The sequence below is a fragment of the Elgaria multicarinata genome, chromosome 4 (assembly GCF_023053635.1).
Source record: "Elgaria multicarinata webbii isolate HBS135686 ecotype San Diego chromosome 4, rElgMul1.1.pri, whole genome shotgun sequence".
NCBI classification, from domain to species: Eukaryota; Metazoa; Chordata; class Lepidosauria; order Squamata; family Anguidae; genus Elgaria; species Elgaria multicarinata.
In genome coordinates this window covers 127,118,604-127,144,249 of record NC_086174.1, presented here as the reverse complement: position 1 = coordinate 127,144,249, position 25,646 = coordinate 127,118,604, and the positions used below count along the sequence as shown (strand labels likewise).

General features: G+C 41.0%; 1 protein-coding gene across 2 annotated transcripts in view; it reads right to left on the bottom strand.

Annotated features, from left to right (window-relative positions):
* The window catches only part of ASAP2 (ArfGAP with SH3 domain, ankyrin repeat and PH domain 2), a 98,299-nt gene extending 75,665 nt beyond the window's left edge, over nt 1–22,634 (bottom strand). For both annotated transcript variants that reach the window (XM_063125143.1, XM_063125144.1), the window contains exon 1: nt 22,273–22,634. In XM_063125143.1, the coding sequence (XP_062981213.1) occupies nt 22,273–22,398 (126 nt within the window). In that variant the 5' untranslated portion in view covers nt 22,399–22,634. The remainder of the gene's footprint in view (nt 1–22,272) is intronic.
* Nucleotides 22,635–25,646: the final 3,012 nt, after the last annotated feature.

Below are 25,646 nucleotides of genomic sequence, written 5' to 3'. Positions count from 1 at the left end.
AACTTCAAAAAAGGAGCAACAACATATAAGCAAGGTTAGATCAGTGTTGGACAAACTACCTTGGCTTGATTTGGAATTAGGCTCAACAAACCAAGCTATTCCCCCTCCACACCTGAAAAGCAGTATCCCAGATGCCTGGAACTTGGAAAATATAGTTTTCCAGAGCTTCGGAGTCCTTAATATGCATATCAAATGCCTTGCAAACTAAATATCCCAGTGCTTCCTGCAGCTGGAACACTGCTGAGCATGCTCACAACAGCATCCCACGCACAAAGAGTCATATATTGGGACATGAATGGATATCAGGCATGCACAAAATTATTGATGTCTTAAGGTTCCTGGAAAACCCCATTTCCCCCAGTCCCTGTTACTCAAAATGCTGCTGTTGTAGCATTCAAGGTACTAGAAGGGACAGATGTGCTTGATTACATGCTTAACTGCAACAGAACATCTGGGGGGAATGTAATGTAGCCAAGAACTATGATCTAGACAAATTCTAAATCCAAGCCAGTAAGTTTTTTGTGAACTGCCCAGAGAGCTTTGCCTATTGGACGGTATAGAAATGCAATAAATAAATAAATAAGTTTGAACTTTGGCAGCATGACTACTTACATTGCACAAAAAAGAGTATTCATCATCTAACTCAAAGTCCCAAGAAGTATAAAATGTTCTACCTACACCTGATGAAGCAAAGATTAATAGACTGTGGCACTGAGGACTATCCAGCCTTAACTAAAATGTATTTCACAATTTCTCCCTTAGATTTTTCCACCCTTGGTTTATGAGTAAAATGTTAATACTTCAAAATCTTAAAATTTTCTATGTAGGTTCCAAGTTTGTTATACTGAACAGTCACGTTCTTTTCTTTTTTTAATGTAAGAAATATAAAAGTTTATCTGTTCTTAGAGTACACTTTTAAAAAAACATATAAAGAAAATTGCTCTCCTGAGCTTTTCCCTCCTCCTGATATGAAGTCTACATGCATGACAGGCGGAGTAACTTACACACCTGGAAAAAAACCTCCACCACGACAATCACAACATTGTCCTGTTTCTTTCGATGACTAATTTGACACATTTTTTACAACTGCCAAAGTAACCATTTGTGCTGCATATTAAGGGTTTTACATCTGTGAGACATTTCAGAAAACACAGAAACTAAGCTGTACAGATTGGCACAGGTGTAGCCATTTATTTTTAGCTGCCAATTAAGTGACGACATTTCAGGTTGATGGTGTTCCTGTAAGCAGTTCTGGATAATTAGACATAATTAGAAGTTATAGTCTCCACAGCAACCTTAGCTCTGGCATACACTACAAAGATATTTTAAGTTATAAATTGAGGAGGGTATTCCAAGTGTAAAAGCCTCGAAACTCAAACTCAGAAGTAGAAAGCATTAACTTAAGAACTATAATGTCAGGTAGAGATTTGTTAATTTGTTTTTAGCTGGGTATATTTATTGTTTTACATTATATGATTTTACCTGTACACCGCCCTGAGATCCTAATGATATAGGGCAGGATACACATGTTTTAAATAAATAAATACATTTAGGCGGCAATGCTCTACACACTTATTTGGAAGGTAACTCCCCATTGAACTCAACAGGACTTACCAGTTATTTGAGTATGGCAAATTCAGTTGTAACCTCTCAGCGTTTCTAGTCCATAGCATTCTTATTCCTCTGTACCCACACACACGTCTCTTAAATTTGGGCCCCCCAGGATTTCTTTTTCTCCAGTTCTATCTTCTCTCCCCAGTCCTCAGTCTCACTGCAGAACAAATCCTTCCTTATTCCTTGCATCCATGTTAAGTTTCCCACCCACCCCTCTGCCAATTCTGGTAGCAGCTGCGCTCCCCATCAACATTCTAAGGTGCAATTTAGATGACCATTGTCATCTGGTTGCCATTTCAATGTGGTCAAGCAGGGAGGTACAGCAGTAACATCTGTAACTAGAATCATGTTGGAGGAAGTAATTATCTCTTATACCACTGCCACTGGCACCCAGGGATAGACAGGGGGTGGGGTAGTAATCTACCTGACCCACAAGATTCCTAGTTACAAACTGTGTTGCTGGGTGGCAATCACACAGCAGACTTGAGATGAACCTTCTTTCTTCAGTAAATCAAACACTAATGAAAAGTGGAGCATCAGCAATGGCATAGATTATGGTAGAAGTTTGCAGTTGCAGGCTTTGGTTTTTGGCCCATCTTAACAGTGTTTTGGTACAATATTACAGAACCAAGTATTCACTAACAATGCAATCTTGTAAGCCTGATTGAATTCAATGTTACTTACACCCATGTAAGTGAGTACAGGATTGCAGCTTAAGGGAACAATTCTCTGCATATTTAGACAGAAAAAAGCCCCGTAACTTCCAACATTCCTCAGCCATCCTTGCTGGGCAGGGCATACTAAGAGTTGCAGGACTTGTTTTTTTTTGTCTAAACATTTATAGGATTGTGCCCTAAGTGATATAAAGATCCTCTTGCTCCTGCCATTATCCTTCCAGCCATCCCTATAACCACTCAGCAACAGCACAAGTGATGAGCTGCTTTAAGTCAGCCTTGCATGATTGATAGATAGATAGATAGATAGATGAGAGAGGGTAATCTGGTAGTATGGATAACATATGGTGAATACAGACACCTATGGAAGAAGGTCATGATCTCTACATTACTTATTATCATAAATTATCTGGAATTTGGAGAGAACAGTGAGGTGACCAAGTCTGCTGACAGCACCAAATTATTTAGAGTGGTTAAAACATAAAGGGATTGCAAAAAGCTCCAAAAGGATCTCGCCAAACTGGGAGAATGGGCATCAAAATAGCAAATGCAAAATGATGCACTTTGGGGCAAAAATCTGAGCCATCATTGACCAAGAAAGAGATCTTGGGGTTGTAGTGGACAGCTCATTGAAATGTCAGTCCAGTGTGTGGCTGCTGTGAAAACGGCAAATTCCATGTTTGGCAAAATTTAAAAAAGGAACTGAAAACACCTCCAGTATCAGAGGCAGTTTGCCAATGAACACCAGTTCCTGGGGATCATGAGCGGGTTGGTGCTATTGCACTCATGTCCTGCTCGTAGGTTTCCCACAGGCAGCTGGTTGGCCACTATGTGAACAGAATGCTGGACTCGATGGACTTCTGGTCTGATCCAGTAGGACTCTTCTTACATTCTTATGATGACTTTACATGTGCACATATAAGAGGAATGAAAACATACTTCAGTTAAGATTTAGCAAATAAAGGACCTATCTCTAAGCTTTTTTAAAACGTTATTTTTAATTTATCCTAATAAAACAAAAGAAAACAAGGAAGGATTCCCTGAACTGACATAAATAGTGAGGAAATCATTACTTTGGCAATATCCATACACTGACAAGCTAAAGGGACCCAATTCTGGAGGGCATCTTCCTGATAAGGTCACTGCTGTGTTCTCTCACAATACCACACAAGAAGTGTTGTTAAAATACATGAAACTATTTCCATTCAAACATTTTTGAAAGTATATAGTTCCATTTGAAATGGTGCGTTTTATTTTATTTTTGTTAATAATACTGAGTAAAGCTCTTTACAGCCCAAGTCTTCCTTTCTTACATGGCTATTTTTCTCTCATTCTTCACATCCCCCTCTCCTCCCAATTTTTCTTTCTTTAATTTTTTACTAGCCCTGCCCTCTTCCCTACAAATCCTGTTTGCTAACTATTTGAAACATATCGACTGGAAAGGTCTGAACTCACACGTATGAGTCACGTCAGTGAACTGTCTAGTCAAGACTGCGTCTAGCCACACAGAGGAGATGCTAAGTAGTTGAAGGGGATGAATAAGCAAAACGAAGCCACCAAACAGTAGCCCTAGCTTGACAGACTTCAATGAGGAAGGAAGGTAAAACAACAACAATACAACAACACATACATGAACTGCCAAATCATCAGCAAACAGAACACTACTCCAATAAATATATATTTTAAAAAAATACTTCCTTATCTACTCAGTACTCCACTGGCTTGTTGCTGAAAACTTCCCAGTTCGTTCAAATGCCCACCTAGCAAGTAATCACTCATGTACACACCCCTTCTCCCTTCTCCATTCAATGCAGATTTTGGGGGAGTTAAGCTGAGGAGCTTCCCCTTTCCATTCCACCAGCCCTGAAATTCATTTGAATATATAAATTCCTTTCAGTGATGCATCAGAACCCAAACAAAAAAGGCTAAAGAGTCGCCACTTTACTGCCTGTCCTCAACAAGGCCACATGTAAATAACGTTATTTTTCCTACTTCAATCTCTCTCTCTCTAAAACATGAGCCTGATATTATCGGTGCTTCCAAAATGCTTAAAATAATTGATTTCCTAGCAACGTTGTCATATGCACTCAGACTTTAGATACACTTACTTAGCAAATGTATCTAAAATTTGACCCCAATCAGTTAAGAATGAAATAGAAATCAGAAGTCTAGTTGTTGTATCTAGTTGTATCCTCTCTAGAAGGCTGCATTCAAAATCAACTAAGAGAACAATCCTAAACTCCCTGACTTTGATGAAGTGTTCTTCTGAGCTCTGATATTGGAGCCTTTGATCTATCTTAAGCCCATGGCAGACAAGTTCTTGCCAACGGGGCAGGAGTGAGCAGGGACTGTCCCCTCAGCTCCATCCCCTCTCCACAGGGTTTTCTGGGTGTAGGGGATGGGAGGGGGTTCATTTAGACCAGGGACAGGCAACATTTTTGGGCCATGGGCACATTTGGCAATCTGAGAAAACCACAAAATGGCTGCCATTGGAGGCAGGACAAAGGACCTGCCCAGAAGATTGACTACAATGCAGAGGTGGGTTCTGTACACCAATACACTAAACAACTCTTTTTATCCCACAGTTTTCAGCACCAACAGAAACTCATTTCAGAACAATCCCAGCTGACAGTGAGAAATTGTATTAATTTTTTTAAAAAAAAACTGGGAAGGGTAGGGCACTTTGGCAGGTGCCAAATAAGGTATCCAGTGGTGCGTTGGTGTGCATGAGCACATTGCTTTGTTTATTTATTGCATTTCTATATTGCCCAGTAGTCAAAGCTCTCTGGGCGGTTCACAAAAATTAAAACCATGACGACAATTCAAAGTATAAAACAAACAACAGTATAAAAGCACAACCATGATAAAACCAAGCAGCAATGCAGAGATTAATACAGATTTTAAAACAGCAAAGTTAAAAACTAAGATGGCAACTGTTAGAATACTGAAAAAATGAAAAGATCTTCACCTGGCATTGAAAAGAGTATAACGTATGTGCCAGGTGAACCTCTCTAGGGAGCTCATTCCATGGCCGGTGTGCCACAGCAGAGAAGGTCCTCCTCCTGGTAGACACCTGCCTCACTTCCTTTGGCAGGGGCTCACGGAGTAGGACCTCTAAAGATGATTTTAGGGTCCGGGCAGGTACATATGGGAGGAGGTGTTCCTTCAGATCACCTGGCACCAAGCTGTTTAGGGTGTTGAATGTTAAATCGGACCCGGACCTAGACTGGCAGCTAGTGAAGCTGGAAAAGGACTGGCATAATGTGGTCTCGTTGGCCAGTCCCTGTTAACAAACATGCTGTCCTGTGTACTCTGATGTAGATCACCTCCACTGTTGGTCCACATGTTCCCCTGTGTTGGAGGTATAGTTGGGGCCTAGGAGAGCTGTGCATCCTGAAGTCTCACAACCATTCCCTTTCCGCACAAAGGCATATCCCCAAATCCAGCCCCCCTGAGTTTGGAGTTCTGACCCTGGGGAGGAAGTCACTGCAGAAGTTTCTGTGGTGGCTGCGAGGGGATTCTATGCTTGGTTCCCCCCGCCCTTTAGAATGGACTTATCTCTCTGCCCTTGGAGAGGGATACCCACTATATCCTATGGCCCCTGGGAGACCTTCCCAAATACCAGAGGATTGCTTTGTAAAACAACCTTTGTCAATTTACAACTTATATTCATTGAACAGAAAATCATGCTTCATGCACTCCTCCAAAAAGGTCTTTAGTGGAATAAGATTTGCTGCAGATGGTGCAATTTAAAAAGGCAAATATGTTCTGGAGCTGTTTAGTCATTAACACTTTTTGGAATACTGTTATTGACTGAACTATCTGGATTCTTCCTTTAAAACTAAAATTCATGTTCAGTCATCTCAACTTAAGTTATATCTTGGCCATATTGATCGCTAGAGCTTCATTAGTTACTGCACTTTTTTTCTTTTTTTACAGCATTGAGGCTGATAAACTTAACACACTGTAGAGAACATGTTTTGCTTTGTTTTGTTCTCCACCTGATTTTGGGTAATTCTCTCCTTCTACTATAGCCCACCTACCCCAGTCTACTCAGAAAGAATCCCAACCTTCCAGAAAGGCTTTCAGGGGCAAAGTGTGTGTGCGTGGGGAATAGTTGCATGAGCAATCCTCCACTCACACAACCTTTAGATCCAACTCTACTCTGTATTATTGTATCTACAGTACTTTGTAAAACCAATAGACTCTTGATGACAAAAAAGCTATTTAAACAAACCCTTCGAGTGCTTCAAACCCTTTCACTGAAAAAGACGGTAAAGTGATGAGTAAAGAGTATATACTCATGCAAATTGTTTGTTCAGGTGAATAATACTAGTGCAGGGGCACCTCTGCCCTTTACAAATATAACTTTCTATGACTGACTCTTCTAGAAACCACAGCAGAGACGAATCTGCACCACCATATGACATCACTGGAAAGGACTGATCCTCTTTATGGGGCAAAAGTGTGCAATGTATTTCCATACCTATCAAAATAGAATGAGAACAGTATAGAAGGAAGGCACACCTGCACATCTAGGCTAGATTTAAAATATTTTTGTGGAGTCTTCTGTTTGCAGTATGGCCATCTCTTTAGGATTAAAATCCATGAAAGGGTGGAGAAAAACAAGCTTCCGATCTCAGTCCCATAGCTTACTTTATGCATTCATTGCAAGCCACCTCACTAAAACACACCTGTATGGAGGATTATGCTCCTCTTCAGCATGCAGAATGCCTTCCACTGAATAATCACCATCAAAAGCTCCTGTCCTCACTTCCCTTAATTATCTTAGGGCTAAAGGACTGAGGAGATGCAATATCCAGTTCAAGAATCGCTCACTACAGAAATAGAACTCTTTGAAGTGAGGATCTAAATAAATTTGAGTCAATAGATGAATAAGTTCTACTCTCAATGCCAAGTTTGCAAACATGTAAAAAGAGTATATGCAGAGTGTTTTTCCTCCATTGCACAGAAATGACATATCCAGACCGGTCTGGCATTAGGAAAGGAATTTTCAGGTTACAGGGCATAATGCAGGCAAATGGAGTTCTGGCATCTTTCATTTCAGTAATTAATCTACTAGTTAACAACTGCTGACTATACCATCCCATCCTAGCATACGTATCACCTTAGGCTTATGCCCCAACACCTTTCATAGAAAGAACACATGAAAAGGAGATCATAGTTTGGTTATAAGCAAATTGCTTCTCCGTGGATATCTGATGGTATGGCATGTTATATTTCTTTATAGAATTCATACCTCCTTTTGCCAGGATGGCCTCAAGGCAGTTTATGATATAAACAATGGAATATAATACAATTCAATGGAGGTATATCCAGTGTTACAAAGGTGGATTACCACTCATACAATGGGAGTTTCCTTTCCCCTCCTACATCCTGCAGCCCCCTCAATCTGCACTGGAGGGAACCTTCTGGAGCAGTTTTGGAACACCTTCAGGGGGCTGCAGGGGGAGGGGAAATTTAATCCTCCAACGGTGTCCATTCCACTGTCGAAAAGACACCATTGGATAGAACCCAATATATAAGCTTCACGAACCCCCAAAGCATCTTTATACATCTAAGGCTGCAATCCTAGATCCACTTACCTGGGAGTAAGCCCTATTGAACTCAGTGGGGTTGACTTTTGAGTAGACACGCATAGATTTGCACAATTAGTGTCTTCAATGTATAATTTGTATGGTCTCATAATTTTCTGTGTTAGTTTTTTTTAGAATTTAAAAATTAAGAAATCACCAGCAAAATGTGAGATGCGGTTTGCAAGAAAGGTAAACAATATTTTATAGACAGAATAGGCACAACTGGGTGATACACTCTAGCACCGCATTCATATCTGCCCTGGCCGTTTTCCTTATTCTTTTCCTTCTTATTAACTGAAAACCAAGCTCTTCTCAGTTGTTACTAATGAGAAGGAATTCAGAATGACACCTTTCCATTTCTGCATTATTCTCAACCCTTCAACTGTTCAGAGGCCCCATGTAGTACAATCCTAGGCACATCTACTCAGAAGTCAGTCCCATTTGAATTCAATGGGACCTCCTCCAGGTAAGCATATATAGCATTGTAGCCTGAGTTAACTACCATGTAGCTGCATGATACATTGTTACTGCCACTAACGGTTGTGGTATTACGTTTCTGAAGAAGCGCAGATGTTTTTAGTCAGATAAAGCTACATTTGATAGATGTAACCCCTCCTTTTTGAACAGAATACAGTCAGCGGTAACTGTAGAATTTAAGGCAGCGGTGGGCAGCTTGTGGCCTTCCAGATGTTTTGGCCTACAACTCTCATGATCCCTCACCATTAGCTATGCTCGTTAGAGTTGATGGAAGGTGTGGCCCTCCACATGCTGTCTTTTGGCTTACAAATTGCCTAATCCTAATCTAAGCCCTAGAATGCACGCTGGAGTATTTGGCATTTAAAAATCTAATTCAATTTTAATTAATCAGTTGAGTAATTCACATCAGATGTATATTGAGGTTTGTCTATTTGATATTGACTTACACTGGCTTACAATACCCTCCTACCCAGATTACCTTTAGACCTCTAATTTCCATAAACTTTCAGGTTATGGACCTGCTCCTGATGCACACTGATGACAGCCACATCAAATGAGACCTGGAAATCACTAGAACCGTGGCAACTTGTGCATATGTGAAATACACTGCCTATAATGTGCCTTTATGTGAACATATCATGTAACGTTGGTGTTAAAACAACTGACGTAAAAAGTGGTCAGGCTATAATACCAGTTTTCCCCTGTCCACATCACTGAACTAACCACCTTGCTTGTTAGCAATTATGTGGGATTTTCCCCACCACCACCCATTTCTGATCTGCAACAACCATTACTGCCATCCCCTCATTTTATATGGAGTTCACTACAACAAGATCTGGAATAGCCACCAATTTGGATGGCTATTTAAAATGGGATTAGACAAATTCATGGAGGATAAGGTTATCAATGGCTCCTGGTCCTGATGCCTATCTGCTACCTACAGTATCAGTGGCAGGATGTCTATATACACCAATTGCTGGGGGACATGAGTAGGAGAGTGCTATTGCATTCATGTCCTGCTTGTGGTTTCCCCACAGCCATCTGGTTGGCCACTGTGTGAACAGAATGCTGGACTACAAGGGTCTTGGTCTGATCCAGCATGGCTTTACTTAGGTTCTTATACAAGTAGAGCTAAAGCCCAAGAAAGGACACCATTTCAAATTAAGCAGGAGACGACATCATTCAGATCTGTGGTATGGAGGCTAGAGGTACAGGGCGTTCTGAGGTGTCATCACTTGTGGTCTGAAACGCTGTGGGAGAAAAGTAAGAGCCCAATCACAACCTGATCGAAATGGCAAGGGCCCCACATACAGAACTGAAAATAAGTCAAGCGCTAAATCAGTCATCTTCATGCAGCCGCTCACCAATTAGTGTTGGCATTCTATGTACACACAAAAATAAATCAACCACAGCATGCTGCAGACTGTACACTGCTGGCTTTGTGAGCAAAGTTTTAATGGAAACAGCCTTAAGCACCTGGGACAAATTCATCAATAGCTTGTCCACATAGATTCTTTCTAGTCATCAATCTCCAGTCTTCATTTTTCACTGGCTTCCTGCTCCCTCCTGCTTGTTAGCAATGACCTCTGAAACTCAGTATGATCTAAGATTAAGATATGAAAGTCCATCCCTTCAATACTATTCTGAGATAAAGGGCAAACAAGGTTAACAGACTACCCACCTTCTACTAGCAGGTCTTTAGAACACATGAATTCTGACAGAGCAGGCAAGCAGAAAAGGGAATGGTTTTGAGGAGGGGGGAATGCCACACACGTGCAATATACTTTTCATATTCAGCAGTTGACTCAGTGTTTAGGTTTGGAATTACTGATGATTGATTGCATGCTTATAGTTGCAACACCACTGGGCACTTCTCAATTCAAGAATACTTGCCCTGATGACTTTATTAGACTTTAGAATTAATATAGCACTAAGGAAAAGTTGATACAAGCCCATTGCAGAACAAAATCAACAAACTGCCCACAGTCATAATTTGTATCTGTCCATGTTCTGTATTTATATATCACAATCTAAAGGAGTAGATGCACCTATTCTCAGGCTGCACTACCAGTAATTGTAACGTATCGCAGAACAGCATTTGCTTCCAAGGGATTTTTTGAGAACATTCCTGAAGTTTAAGGAAGACTGTATTTATAATATACTATTTTATTTGATTATATGACACAGTCGATCATTTGGGATTTATACAGCGTAATAATTTAGGCAATATTTGGACTTTTTATATTACTTGTGCAGGAGGGCAGCTGCACTGCATATGATCAAGAGGCCAAAAGAATATTATGGAAGCACAGCCCTCCTTGATTACTCATGGATGAAAGAGAAATAAGGTACCCCATCTTTACATTCGACACCTACACACATACGCACCATTGGTAACAGTGTGCGGCCAGAGTCTCCAGCTGTGTGGAGGAACCTAAGGGTGTATAGCTTTACATGCATAGAAGCGACTTTGAACTCATGGAGGGCAGAACTGGTCCCAACAAGTGCAATCCTATTTCCTCCTCCACATCAACAGTATACACATGAAGAGAACAAGTGAACAAGGAAGCTGCCTATGGTTTTACTGTCACTAAGGATTAAATTACTCAGCAGAAGATCCATGTATGTAAATGTATGAAGCACAGGTGGGCTCCACATTTTAAAGGCAATGGGGACAGAATGGTGAGAGGACTACAGAACCCTCTCCTCCTGTGCTATTTACCTCCCTGCAGCCCATCCATCCACCCAAGCAGTTTTCTCCCAACTTGGTTCAGTTTCAGCCTCAGAACCCAGATGAAGGGAAAGCAGTATCAGGAGGCAGACTACAAGGAGGTTAAATCACTGGTAAGAGGAGGGCAGGCAGGGATGTACAAGAATTTTGTTCCTGTTCATAAATCATGCAACCATGTTCCATTTGCAACTCCAAACATGAACGCAACCGGAAAGGCAATCCTCAGGACATTTTTGCAGTTTCTTGAACTTGCATTCTGGTTCAAAAGTACGCACTTGAGCAAATCCTCCCACTCAAATCCACATTCCCACACTTTAACTTATGGGACAAATGTGCATTTTCGGTCAGAGAAATGCACATTTTCGATCAGGAAATTGTGCATGTCAAAAATGTGTAGTTTCAAGTGGGAAAAATTGTGCACTTTTTAAAATACAATTTTTTCCCCAAATAAAAAATGCACATTTTGCCTGATCAAGGGGGGAAAAAAGACATTGGCATTTAGGAATGCAAACAAGGCGAAACGAACTTCAAGGAAAAATGTGGAGAATCTCAACGAGCTCAAAAACTGCATGTTTGCCCATCTTTCCTCTAAAGATCAGGCCCATATATACACACATAATTTATACTTGTTTGAGGAAGAGCAGAACTAGGTTTAAATGCACATGCAATTTGAATCTTACTTAGAGATTGTATGTAAAAAATAAATATGTAGCACTTGCTTCTCTGTGACTATATTCGGACAACACAATAGACAACGGTGGGGTAATAATCAATTCAACAGTTGCTTATCTTGGGATACTCCCCACACGACATGGTAATACTCGATGGTGGGGACTAGGATCAGCATTGAGTTGACTATTAACCCATACTGAGTTGATTCACTCATCCCCCACCCTCTATCTCCCCATCAGTCCTCCTAGAGGTATCCCATCAGCCACTTGTTGGCTGGACTTAGAGCAGCAGCCGCTGCTTTGACCACTCTTGCCTTGAAACTCTTTGGCTGACGAAATAACAATGGTGGTTGAGGAAATAACCAATGGTGCCCTCCACATGATAACCAATGGTGATTCAAACAGCCAACTCTGCACAGCATTAGTTATCTGCGTTGGTTATTTTGGCCAAATCACAAACCATTGGTTAAAAAACTCCCTCCACACAACATGGTAACACAGTAAAATAACCAACCACTGACTATTTAAACCACCACTGGTTATCGTGTTGCCTGAACCCAGTCTGTGTGGTTTAGAACTGGAGTAGGAAGCAGTGTGCTAAAGATTTGGACCTACTTTTTTTTATTTCTATAGCATTTCACTCAACGGGACATTCGGAAAAAGAAGTTGCAAAATAGATGGATGATTTGTATCAGTTACTCTATAATGAACAACTACTGAAAGGAGTTTGAGTATTGCACTGAACTGACTAAAACAATGAATCTTGCTTGAAAGAAGACATCAAATGACTATCTTTGCTACCAGAGCATTCTCTTCAATTGTTAAGGAGGTCAATCCTATAGAAACAGAAGGAGTGGGAGAACTCCACTTTCTACTGTATTATGTGCAACAGGCATCTTAAATATCCAAGAAACAAAATGAAATAAAATTAAAACCTGGCAAAATTCAATAATATAATGCACGTCAAGGACCAGGGATCAAAAGAGGGATGTATGCATTAAAAGGAAATTTCCACTCCTCTGCCTTTGTTCAAATAGTAATCCTGTCTGATTGATACAGATTAAAATGATTAGTGGATGAACGTTGCTTCCTAAATGGCTTTCCTCAAAATAGATTTCACTAGAGCTGTATTTTTTTAAAGAAAGTTTTCACTGAAAATGAACCAGAGCAAATAATGCATGCTAGAAGTTCACTTTGCTTTCACGCCCCTTTATTTCCCTCCGTGTGTCTTTTAAAATATATAACAAAAGCTTTTCAGGAATGCACAACTAATTTGTTCCACTATAATCTCCTCAGCTGTTTTGAGGTAGTCACATACATACTTAACATAATGCCTAGACAAAATTATAGAGTTCCAGCTGGAAAAAAATACAGTGATAATCTACTCTTTACTCTGGTGTAAAAAAAAAAAATGGGTCTCTGCACAGCAGGTGGTTTTATACAGCACATTGCAATTCCTAGACAATGCTGAGGATTAACAAACCAAGTCACAGCCTACGCTCTAATTTCTGGCTTTTGTTGGTTTAAAGTCAGATGCTAACACGAAGGATGCAGCTGCAGGAATTGACATTAAAGAAATAGGACTGCCAAGAAGAACAGCTGTAACATTTGCACAAATACACTATATTCCACCACAAATTCTTAGAAAAAAATTAAAATGTTGGCCAAGCATTAAAAACCTTTAAGGGGGAAAAATCACTGGAGAACCAACCCTACTAAAACAGCAAAGAATACACCCTTCATTATACTACTATATTACACTCCCCTCAGCAGCTCTCGGCTCCTCTCCACCTTGTAAATCAGTGACTTCCCAAGGCAATTCCTGCCCCAGCTTATGAATTCTTAACACAGCTTCCCAGCCAAATGAATAAACTCTGCTGTTTAATAATGACATCATACCTAATAAATACATGCGCATCCTCTTGTCCATATTGCCTTGCTGACATAGAAACGCCATCCTACTGAATCCCTACGGATTAAGTCTTGGGTCATCGTCAGCATACATGGCTTCACCAACAATGTGTTTTGCTAGGGTGTTAAATCCAGACAGCTTGCAATTGTGCATAGGATAAAATTAGTGGGAAGGATGCTACAGCCATTTATTGATTTTGTTACATAGGAGCTAATTCCTTAACAAAACATACAGAAGGCACGGTATCTCTGCCATCCCAAAACAGCTGGCAACACGGACTTAACGTTACAGAAGTGGAATGCAAACGTGCCAAAAGCGCCCCCCCCCCCTGAGTGGAATGCAAACCCACCAAAAATGCCCCCCCTAATTATCAAGCTTAGCTGGGTTGTAGATCAGAAACCATTTTAGTGAAATAGCAGCATCTTGGTCACCAATCCAGCTTGGGAAATCAATATTTTCTTTTTAAAAAAAAATTATGAATATGGTAGCTATGTTTAAAGGCAGTATGAAATTTCATTTTGAGTATAATTAAGCTTAATGTGAAAGGACACATTATTATACCAGGTCACATTTCACCTTGCAAGGCAGCCCTGTGCCTAGTCTAAGCGTGGCCCTGATTAGTTCATATATTGTTCTCTTCATTAAATGGCATGTCGTGCTCTCTCTGCCTTGAGACATGCAACCCCACATACATCAGCCAGCAATTAACACTGCTAACACTTCTCTACTTACCACAGGGTTAAGCAACTGGAATGTCTTTGGCCTCAGAGAACATGTACCTGAACAGACCAGTGTTGCACCTAACATTGTATAGGGGAAATTAAGTACAACTTTTAAAAGAAAAATGGAATTAGAAAAAAATATTTTTACAACCCTATTCTATGATACTTTTTTCTTGGTGCTCAATTTTTGTGTGTGTTACCTTCCAAGTGAGCAAATCTAAGCACTTACTTAAGACAATCTGTGTAGTGTGGAACTCCATGTCAACCTGAGCCTTGATGGCTAAAATCAAAAGGTAAATCTAATCTTAAAAATGCTGCTGCAGGTATGAAACATGATCAGATTAGACTGTACTAATGACACAATCCTATGCATGTTTACTCAGAAGTAAGCCCTGCTACATTCAATGGGACATACTGCCAAATAAGTATGCATTGGATTGCAGCCCAAGTAAGACTGGCAATTAAAATACAGGGCAATAAATACTTAATTCTCAACACTTAACTAATAACAGGCTAGAAGATGACTCCACAGGCAGCCATCCAAAGGCCATGCACACATATCCAAGCAGCAATGGAGTTTAAAAAGGAGTTTGGGGATTTGGTAATAAAATTCTTTGAAAGGAAACATGGCAGGAGTTACTTTATGCAAGGCATGTACTGGCAGTTCTTTCCCTAGTTTCCTTTAAAACTTTCAGTTTTCTTGTTGCTACTTCTGGATTTTAAACACCTCATTCATGTCCTGGATGCTTCACTCTTGGATTGTCTATTTCCTCTAGAATTTATTCATTGGTCTTGTCTACTGGTCCAATATCCCCCCCTCCCATTTCCTTATTTCGTCAAATAAAAAACTGCTAGAGTGCATTGCATCCCAAGCACCACTACATTTGATACAAGCAAAAATGCACTTTTATAATAGTTTTGTATTCAGTTATTGTAACACATTCACAGTTGCTAGCTAAAACACAAAGAGAGTCCTCTGTTCATGGCCCTTTCAACACATAGCCTAGGCCAGGGCTGGACAGAAGCTAGTTCTTTAGTTGTTTTGGACTTCAACTCCCAGACGCCCCTGCCAATATTGCCAATGATCAGAAATGCTGGAAGTTGAAGTCTAAACCATCTGAGGTTCTACCTTCTGGCCTAGGCTATACTGCCTCCCAGGAGCTTCAATCTATACTTGGTGCGCTTTTCCCCACCAGAACTGCTAAAAGAAGGAACATGTATATTTATTGTAATGATGTCTACAGAAGCCAGTGAAAGAAGATTATAACGCCTAAGCAGAAGCAGGAATAGGAATAGAACCAATTACAAAATTATATAAAAGAGAAAGTTGATGAATGAAGAATGTTATCTCTTCATAATATTCAATAACAGCATCTGAGAACTATACTTTAAAGCATGACTTTTTATACGTTTTCTAGTGGTCCAGCACTTTGTCATTGATGCTGTTCAGTCTGTTTGAACGTCATTGTTTTTTCTTTGAATTTGTAACTCCGAGATGCTCAATAAAAATATAATTAAAAATAAAGTGTGCAAGAGTTCACAAAATGCTATCACTTGTATTGAAACTGGTCACAATACAGTTATAGGAGTTTTAAAGGAATAGCTCAAATGCTTTAATAACAAAATGTAGTTTTACTTAAAACTTGTACAGTATCTAGGAATATGGCCAGACTTTAATAAGAAGAAATGCTAAAAGAGGAAGAGAGGATTCCTTGTTTGTTGTGATTTCAAGAAACTGGGCATCAAATGTTTAAGGGCTTTTGTTTAAGATTTAATCTGATGACCCTGTTGGTGTCTGGAAGGAAAATATGCCCCTTACTGAGGTTGTCTTCCAGCATGGTTTTGAAATAGGTTTCAAGACCAAGATACACATTCAGCTAAGTAGCTTACAGAACTTTTCCATACACATATCTGAACAGCAAAACAATACATTCATTTCACCACTTAAAAATCCTGCAGTAAAAGAAAGAAATTCAGATTTCCCATTACATACCCACTGCACAGTTGCCAAAAAAATATTCCGATAAACCAACCTAGCTACTTTACAGCTGCACATTTACACACATCCCAACACATAGGTTTCAAGATATAAATTAGTAAAATTTAACGCTGTAAGTAACCCTGGGATGTCTGACAAGGTTGACCAGTCCTAAACCCCTAAGAATGTTCCTCTCTTCAGGAAGCTTGATCAACAGGTTTTTCTTTTGCATTCAGTGTCTTATCTGATCACCTCATCTAGGATGAGAAAGGAATCTCCTCCAGGTCAAATTCACTGTAGCAAACTTACTCGAACAATCTAGGTTTATTTTATTAAACATGTTATTTTAACTGCAGAGAACTCTGCTGCGGTACATTTCAGTCCTTCCTGCACTCCTACTCGCAATGCCACATAATCTGAATGATATGAAGTTAATCATTGAAGAGTGTGTGCAGTATAGAGAATCTTGTTTTGGTCTAAGCAGATTGGACTAAATAAGATCTCTTCCATAGGTATACTTAAGGATTTGTTTGTTTTTCAATTAGAGCACATTACAGAAAAATTAAACACAATTTCAAAGCAATGATATTTGTAATGTTATATGTGCCAGGGACACACTCCACATGTTTCTGTTTTGCTAGGAAGTGAGCATGTAGAACTCACAACAAACACAGCAAGTTTACAAGTATTCATCTTTTCTAAAAAGCTACATTACCAATACTGAACATGCCCATATGTGACTGAATAAGCAATATCCTGGATGGTCTGGTAGAGAGAGGTGCTCTCTTATATGGTAACTAATTCAGGTGTATTCTCCAAAATGATGCCCAAAATTTAAAATAGTAACAGACATTGTGATTATCAATCATCTTGTATTTATTTATTTATTTTTATAACCCGCCCTTCCTCACAAGGAGACTAGGGCAGCTAAAAACCCATATAAGAACAATACAACATATCGTTGTATTGTTCAAGTCATAATTATGAAATCAGAAATACACAATAAAGCACAATAAAACCATGACTACAACAACAGATAAAAGATTTGCCTATACCCTAAAAGTTTGTACAAATAAATACGTCTTTAACTAGCGTCTGAATGACAAGTGTGTGGGACAGCCAAATCTCTATAAGGAGTTCCACAGTGGAGTGCCACCACCAAGAAGACTCTGCCATGTGGAGTAGCCCAGAGAGCTCCGGCTATTGGGCGGTATAGAAATGTAATAAATAAACAAATAAATAAATAAAATAGCCCCATGAACCATATTCCTCAAGGGCACCACAAACAAAGCCTCCCTAGCCAATCATAAACCCCTAGTTGGTCAGTACCTGGGATGTAGTCATGTTTTAGTAATGTTATCATTAATACATGTTCCAGCAGCAGGTTTTTATTAATTCCTTGAATGCTTCAATTGTAGTAAACCAGAAAAGCAACACAAAAAGACTTTTAGCTTAATGTTTTCTGTGTGTGAGCACACCACAATAGACAGATAAACAGGGACAACTGCTCCAACAACTTTACAAAGGAGGCAAGACTGGAGCTATAATAATCTAAAGGATTTAATACAAAACTCATCACAAAATTAGATTAATCTCCTTCGTGGGGCTCTTCAGTGTCCATTATTATGCGAAAGCCACTGAACCTACAGACTGAACACTCCTTCACCATCCCCCACTTGGAAAAATAGACCTTCAGTCCACAGACGCATTACCTAAACAGGTTTCCATTATTTTCGTGACTCATCATTTGCTGTAGCCTAGTTACTATTTTACTTGGTGCAAGCAGCTGGATGTCATTTTTTCCCATGTAATATATATAAAGTTTTTAAAAAATCATGAAGTACAGATATAGGTTTTAAAACCCTTCACAAAATATGCCTTGGAAGAATTGTGTACCATCAGGCTGACATAACTTCTATCAAACCGTTGATTCTTTTTCGTAATTAGGAAGGTGATAGCCTATTTCTGGTGGCAGCAGCATCTGCAATCTTGAAAAACCAGGCAGGCTGCTAAATGTGGGTTAGCACTATAAAGGCTGTGAACTGTAATGGTGCAGGAGAAGGGCCGAAGATTTACACTTTGAAAGCAATTGCTATTTAAGCACTTGATTTTGGAATAAAAAGTGCTCAGTTTAATTAAGCCATTTCAGAATCTCAGCATGGCCAATTCAGAACTGCTGATATTTTGCCAACTTTGCTGAAAAAATTAATGCTAGCAAAGGAACAAAGATACTGCCAACACCGCCTTAATTAATGCAGCTTTGCGTCATTCTACTCACCCTTAGTGAACAATTCTTGACAGAGCAGTAAAATATTTGTTTTATGAGCATCATCCTTCACTACACAGCATGATGTAAGAGGCTGAGATATATGACAATTCACTATTAGTCTAACGAAAATAGCTATTCAGTATCCAAAACCTAGAAAATGGTTGAGATAATAAAGGCATAGTGATTGCACTGCTTGATGACCTGCAACAAACAGCTGGCAGACAGATTAAGTCAGAAGCAAGCATGTTTAAGTTTTTCATTTAAATAGTCTGCTCTCCTAACTATAAGGGCAACATGCTTTTAGTATCCTTTTTAGAGCAATCTCTCCACACTTGAAAGCTTTAAATTTATCGCCACATCAGAACTGTGAATGACGCTCATTCACAAATCAGGATGTTCTGCTGTCTGACTCATGAGATTAAAAAAAGAAATCTCATGATTGTAAACTACAAAATGACCATTTGAATGCACTTTTTATTTGTCTCTTAGTCTTTCCAGCCTTTATGGCTCCAGCCATGAAGAAGCTGTCACTGGAATAGGTATTATTAACATTAGAGTCAGATAACCAATAGCCACAATTTCTGTATTTTGAATTTTGGACATTTGACTAAAACCAACATTACAAGAGAGAACATAAGAGTTTCCCTTCCTCTCTTCCCCCCTGCAGCCCTTCACAAACACCCCCAAATTTTCTCCAGAGGATTCCTCGGCCCTCCTGTTATGAACTCAATGTGCCAAGTAGCATTATCATCTTTAATCTTGCCTGAGTGTGGATCTCTTGGGTGGGAATTACCTTTATAGCCATAGACACTCTCATTTGCCAATGTTAAAAGGTCCCTTTTATTGAATGTGTGTCTTGTGAGAACCCACGTGGCTTTGTACATATGTCATGATAAGTAACACTCCAGAACAGATTCAGAAAGTGGATAGAGAGTTGCACGTCTATCCACTAGCAGTGTCTACTGACAGAAGGGCCCAACTAATACAACCCATTGTTCTGGAATATGCACCTTGAATTGTGGTACCATATACAAGGGTATCTCTCTGAACTAGGCTTTCTATCCAGTGTATTTGAATGACAGATAGAGAGCTGTTCTCCAAGCACTATAAACATGTTTCAAATTAAAAATAACGTCCAGTGATTCTCACAAAGCCTCAAGACACAGGACTCACATAACAGGGTTATTTATGGGTTGGTGCATGAAGGATTCTGTCTAAGAGTAGAAGGTTGGGACAAAAAATGTCTGGATTTCTTCCAATCATGCAATTCAAAGGTCACAAGAAAAATCCATAGATTCTAAAGAACCATTTCATCATTGTTTTAGACTGTGATTAGGCAATATATGGACCATTGGCCCCTCTGAACTCTTTCCCCATCACATGGCAACTCACTTCCAGACCAGTTAATCTTGGCGAAAGAGATGGAAGGAAAATTATTGGGGAGGTGTGGGGAGGCTTCCTGCAAGCAATATGTTGCTAACTTCAGTTTTACAGCACAATCTAATGCATGTTTTCTCTAAAGTAAATTCCACTGTAACCAATGGGGCTTATAGCTGTGGACACCAAAAGCTCATTCCAACTTTTCAAGTAGCAGATCCTACAAAGAAAACCCACATTCCAGGCCTCTTTTTTCCCCAAAGACTGCTTTGTATTTTTCAAGATTCTAAAAACATACAGGTTGAAAATTTTAAAGAAGGATAATTAGGCTACAGCAGTTCAAGATCTAATTTGTGTGTAAGGTGGAAATTACTTCAACAGCAAAATAGTAATTCTTTAAATCTGGACAGGCTTGTTTGAATACAACAGTGTATGTGTTTTTGTACGGGGCAGATGGAACTATCTGAATCTACCATAACAAAGCGGCATAAAAGACAGACTGGACACTCCAGCTTATTATATAAATGAACACTGTTATGAAGCAGGCCCAGAGAGGCCGATATTCAAATAAATATGCAAAGTAACTTTAGAGTGGGAAGCAGGATTGTATTGATCCAAGCAGTAGTTATCTTTTTATTAGGTAGGGAGAGTTTTGCAACCAGTGTTGGAATTTCTAAATAGTTCACATATCAGGTATTATTTTTATAAATCTTGATGAAGAGACAAAGATTTCCCAAAGTGTTTAATATCTAGCATAGATACACTTTTCAAGAGGGGGTGGTAATGAACAAAAGCAGTTGTTACCCAATGCTAAATCCCTTCGCCTTTAAAAAACTGTGCAAACTGGGAAGCATGTACCTTTCACTTCTTTTGTCTGAAGGGAAGAAGACTTTTTTTAAAAATCCATGTGCCAGGGTTTACCACACCACTTACTAAAGGCAAGAAGTGGAAAAAAATCTGTGGTGTCAGCCAAAGTGTAGTCTCAGCTGAACAGATGCTTTAGTAAAACCAGCCCCAAACCTAGAATTAGTGGTCAGGGATCTAACCCCTTTGTTTTGGAAACAGAATACATTTCAATTCCTAGAAAGAAGACACAGGATGGAAAACTGCATGCCTCTTGAAGATCATGAGGTGCTTAAAGAGAGGAATAGAGGTGAAAAATTCTTATAGGAGTAACAGAAATATAGTCCCACATGGATGTGTACTTTGTTGTATCCCTATGTTTCCCTCAATCTCCAGGGGGAAGGTAAACACATATCCAGAATGTACAACCTGATCCTTTACATGTTTACTCAGACGTAAACCACCTAGATTCCATGGGGCTTCCTTTCTAATAAGCACACAATGGCAGGTTTGTGAGAAATCCCCTTTGAACAAAGTGGGATTTAGTTCTGGAGCGGAACTAAATCAGAAATCCCATCATCTAGCTGCATCTAGAACACAAGATCTGTGCTGGAGAAGGGAAAGATTAACTACATATAAAATTTGGTCAGCCCACACCCACACCCCCAAATATTCCACCTTCTGGGTATTACGAACTGCTGAGGGGCTCAAATATCTTTGTGCCAGGACAATATAGCACGCTTAGAAAGGAAGGCAGCGCGGAATGGTTGGCCAGAGATGTGCCAAATACAGGTGGATAAATGCCACCCGCACCCCCGCCTTAAGGGCCGAGAGAAGCCAAATGCTTTGTGGTAGACGCGTGGGGATTTTTAAATAATAAAATAATACGAATACTACTAATAATTTCCCGATAGGAAAGAGGCGCTAGAGAGGGATTTCATGTGTCCCGTTTCTCTCCCCCCCCCCCTCCAAAAAAGGCGGGCAAAAGCAAGGGAAGCAGGAGAAAGAGGAGACGGCTATCTTATGCCTGTTTCGTCCACGCAAGGCACGATCCCCACGGAATCAAGGGGGGCGAGTCGGGCACGACGCCCCCTTTGTGGCAGAGGGACGCAGGTCTGAGGAGAGGAGAGGGAATGGAGGGAACGCGAGCTTGGCTCGTGGCTCCATTCTTTCCCCTTCCAGGCCACCAGTTTTCCACTTTGCAAGAGGCAAGGAAACACTCACTCACTCACACACCACACCACACCACACCACACCATACTACTCTCTCTCTCTCTCTCTCTCCAGGCTGCCGAAGGGAGCCAGCGTTGGCTCCACCGGGGAAGGACGCGCGGGTGAGCCGCCCTTCTGCAGGCCGGCGGAGGGGCTGGGCTGGGCTCTGCCCACTTTCGGTGCTCGGGCGCTCACCTCCTCGATGGCCGCCACGGTGTTCCGGCACTGCACCATCCGGGTGGTGAAGTTGGAGGCGGTGGGCGACTTGTAATCCTCATTGGTCTCGGACACGAATTCCGACACGGAGATCTGGTCCGGCATGGCGGGGAGGGAGGGAAGGAAGGGAAGGGAAGGGAGAGGAGAGCGGCGGGGCGGGCGGGCGGCTCCAGTAGAGGAGGGGACGGGGGAAAACGGATTGGGAAGGAGGAGAAAGAGAGGCAGGCAGGCAGGCTGGGAGCCTCCCCGCCTCACATCGCTCGGCAACCAGCAGCTACTCGCTTTCTCCTTGCAAGCTAGGAAGCAGCAACCTGGCAAGCGTCAAGAGAATTACTACGAGAGAGAGAGAGAGAAACACACAAGGAAATGCCCTAGTTTTGGGGAGGAGGGTTGGGTGGCGGAGGGGGGGGGGGGAGAGAACCAGACGTACAGCCCTCCCCTCTAAACACGCAGAAGGGATGGGGGGGGGGGCAGACCAGACAAACACTCCTCCCACCATAACGTACTGAGGGAGAACCTAGCGCAATGCACGCCCATCCCCACGCCAAAGGAGGCCGAGGAACAAGACACACCTCCCTGGACGCGGCGGGGGATGGAGGAAAGAGGGCAGATGTGCTCACCTCTCCGTGATCACATCGGAGGAGGGGGAGGGGGAAATGGGGGGGCATGGCTTGTAGAGACGCAGCCTCCCGCCCCCCTACACAAAACCAGGGGAGCTCCATTCAGATTGGCCTTCTTTAAGGGCTGTTTCACACAGCATATTTTTGTTTTTAATTTATTTTTGTACATTTCTACCAGGGATCTTCGGGTAGCGCACATCATTCTCTCCCATCTACCCGTTTTAATCTCACAACAACCCTGTGATGTTGGTTAGGCTACACTTGCCTCTCCCCCCCCCCCCCCATCATCCCTGTACGTCCAAATGACACACGGGATCCCGGGAGCAGGCAGGGACGATCCCTCCATTTTCCTGGGATAGGTGTGGAAAGGGCCATAGTGACTGGCCCGAGGTCACCCAGTGAGTTTCATGTCTGATTTGAACATGGTTCACCTGGGTAACAGTCCAACCAGATACACAAAAAAGATTCTAGAGGTACCTGTAAGCATGGTAATTGTTTGGCCTGATTCACACATGCATAGACATAACTTGGTTACTGTGCATTGAAACTAGTTCATGCATGTGTAAGAACGTAAGAAGGGCCATGCTGAATCAGACCAGCAGTCCATTCACACAGTGGCCAACCAGCTGACGACCAGGGATCCACAGGACAGGGTGCAACAGCACCCTCCCACCCATGTTCCCCAGCAACTGGTATATGCAGGCCTACTGCCTCTGATCCTGGAGGTAGCACATATCCCTTTTGATAGCCTCCTCCAGGAATTTATACAATCTCTTTTTAAAACTATCCAAATTAGTGGCCATCACCACATCTTGTGATGGTGAATTCCATGGTTTAACTATGCACTGTGTGAAGAAGTACTTCCTTTTATCTGTCCTGAATCTCCCACCAATCAGCTTCATGAGATGTCCCTGGGTACTAGGATTATGGGAGAGGGAGAAAAATATCTCCCTATCCACATTCTCCACACCATATATAAATTTATATTTATACATCTTAAATTCATTGCGGGCTGTAACATCAAGTGATGGCTTGTATGTGTAAATGGGCCAGTACAGATACAACAGCATAGATCAAATATTTTTCAGTGAAGTCACATCACATATGCAAGCTGAGTTGTAGGGAAGTCAAATGATGTATATGAATGTGTGAATGTTACATCCCTAGACAGGTTGCTAGTTGTTGTTTTAAGGTTTGATTCGTGTTGACTTTGCTTTTTAAAATTATTTTCCTTTATCTATTATTGTGCTTTGAAAACCTAAATTAACATGACATTTTAACAACAATGAATGTCTGAACCAGGGCTTGATGAATGTGTGAAAATACTCCATTGAAAACACATTTATTTGTTTATTATTTCATTTATATCCTGCCTTTTTTCCTCCAAGGAACCTAAGGCGGCGTACATGGTCTCCATTTTATCCTCAAAACAACAACCCTGTGAGGTAGGTTGGGCTGAGAGTCCATGACTGACCCAAAGTCACCAAGTGGGATTCCTTGACTGAGTGGGGACTAGAACCTGGATCTCCCGACTCCCAGTCCAACACTCTAGCCACTACTCCACACTGTTTGATTTGTATCCCACCTTTCTACCAAGAAAATGGTGAATCTTGTGTTTAAGGTGATAAGAGATTTGTTAAAGTAATATCTGTGATAGCACATTCACACATGCAACTTAGACCTTAGCTAGACCTAAGGTTTATCCCAGGCAAATGGAGGGGTCGTCCCTACCTGCTCCCGGGATCCCCTGTGTGTCATTTGGATGCAAAGGGATGATCCCAGGACAATCCCGGGATATAGGCCTGGTCTAGCCATGGCCTTAGTCACCACTTGATGATGTCATCAATAAGTGATAAATCAGACATATTTAACTGGCAAATACAAATTTCTATTTGTATGTGTCATACACTTACATGTACTGGCAAAACTGCCCCATGAAGCAGTTAATCTGTGAAACAGTTTGAGTGTCAAGTCAAAGATTTCTGACCTAAGAAGATGCAAATGTCTTCCTCACTCTCCCAAAGAGCGAGGAAGAAATTAATAAAGGTTTAGGTACTGCCTTGCCCTAAGTCAGAGCATTAGTCCACCTAGCTTAAATTATTGTTTACAGCTACACTGGCTGTCAACAGCTCTCCAGGGTTTCAGACCCAAATATTTTCCAGCCTTACTGGGAGATGGCAGGGATTGAACTGGGATCTTTAGCATGCAACACACGTGTTCTGCCTGAGTTCTGTCCCCGTCCAGATTTTTTATTTTTCATTTTATCTATTTATAAGATTTCTATACCACCCTTCAGCAGAGCTTCCAGGGTGATTTACAAAAGCAAGAAAAAAATCATAAGTAAAATACAATAAATAACATGTTTATTGTACATTAAAAAATACATTAAAAAGCCTGGGAGAATAAATTACTTCAGCTGACACTGAAAGAATAGCAGCAGAGACAGGACTTCACAAGGAGGAAATTCCACAAATAAGATGCTATCACTGACAACTCTCTCCATACCCCCCATCTTACCTCAGAGTTTAGAGGCACCTGGAGGAGAGGGTCCAAAGATTACTTCAGTGCAACTCAGCCTTTAGCTATGCGCATGCATGCTGGGAACACCTGATCCCATACCAACCTGGCAGACAATTGAAGGCTGAACTGTATTGAAATCCCCATTCACATGCACCTACAATGGGGGCTGCTACCCTACAACAATGGTACGAGCTGACATCAAATATTGAATAT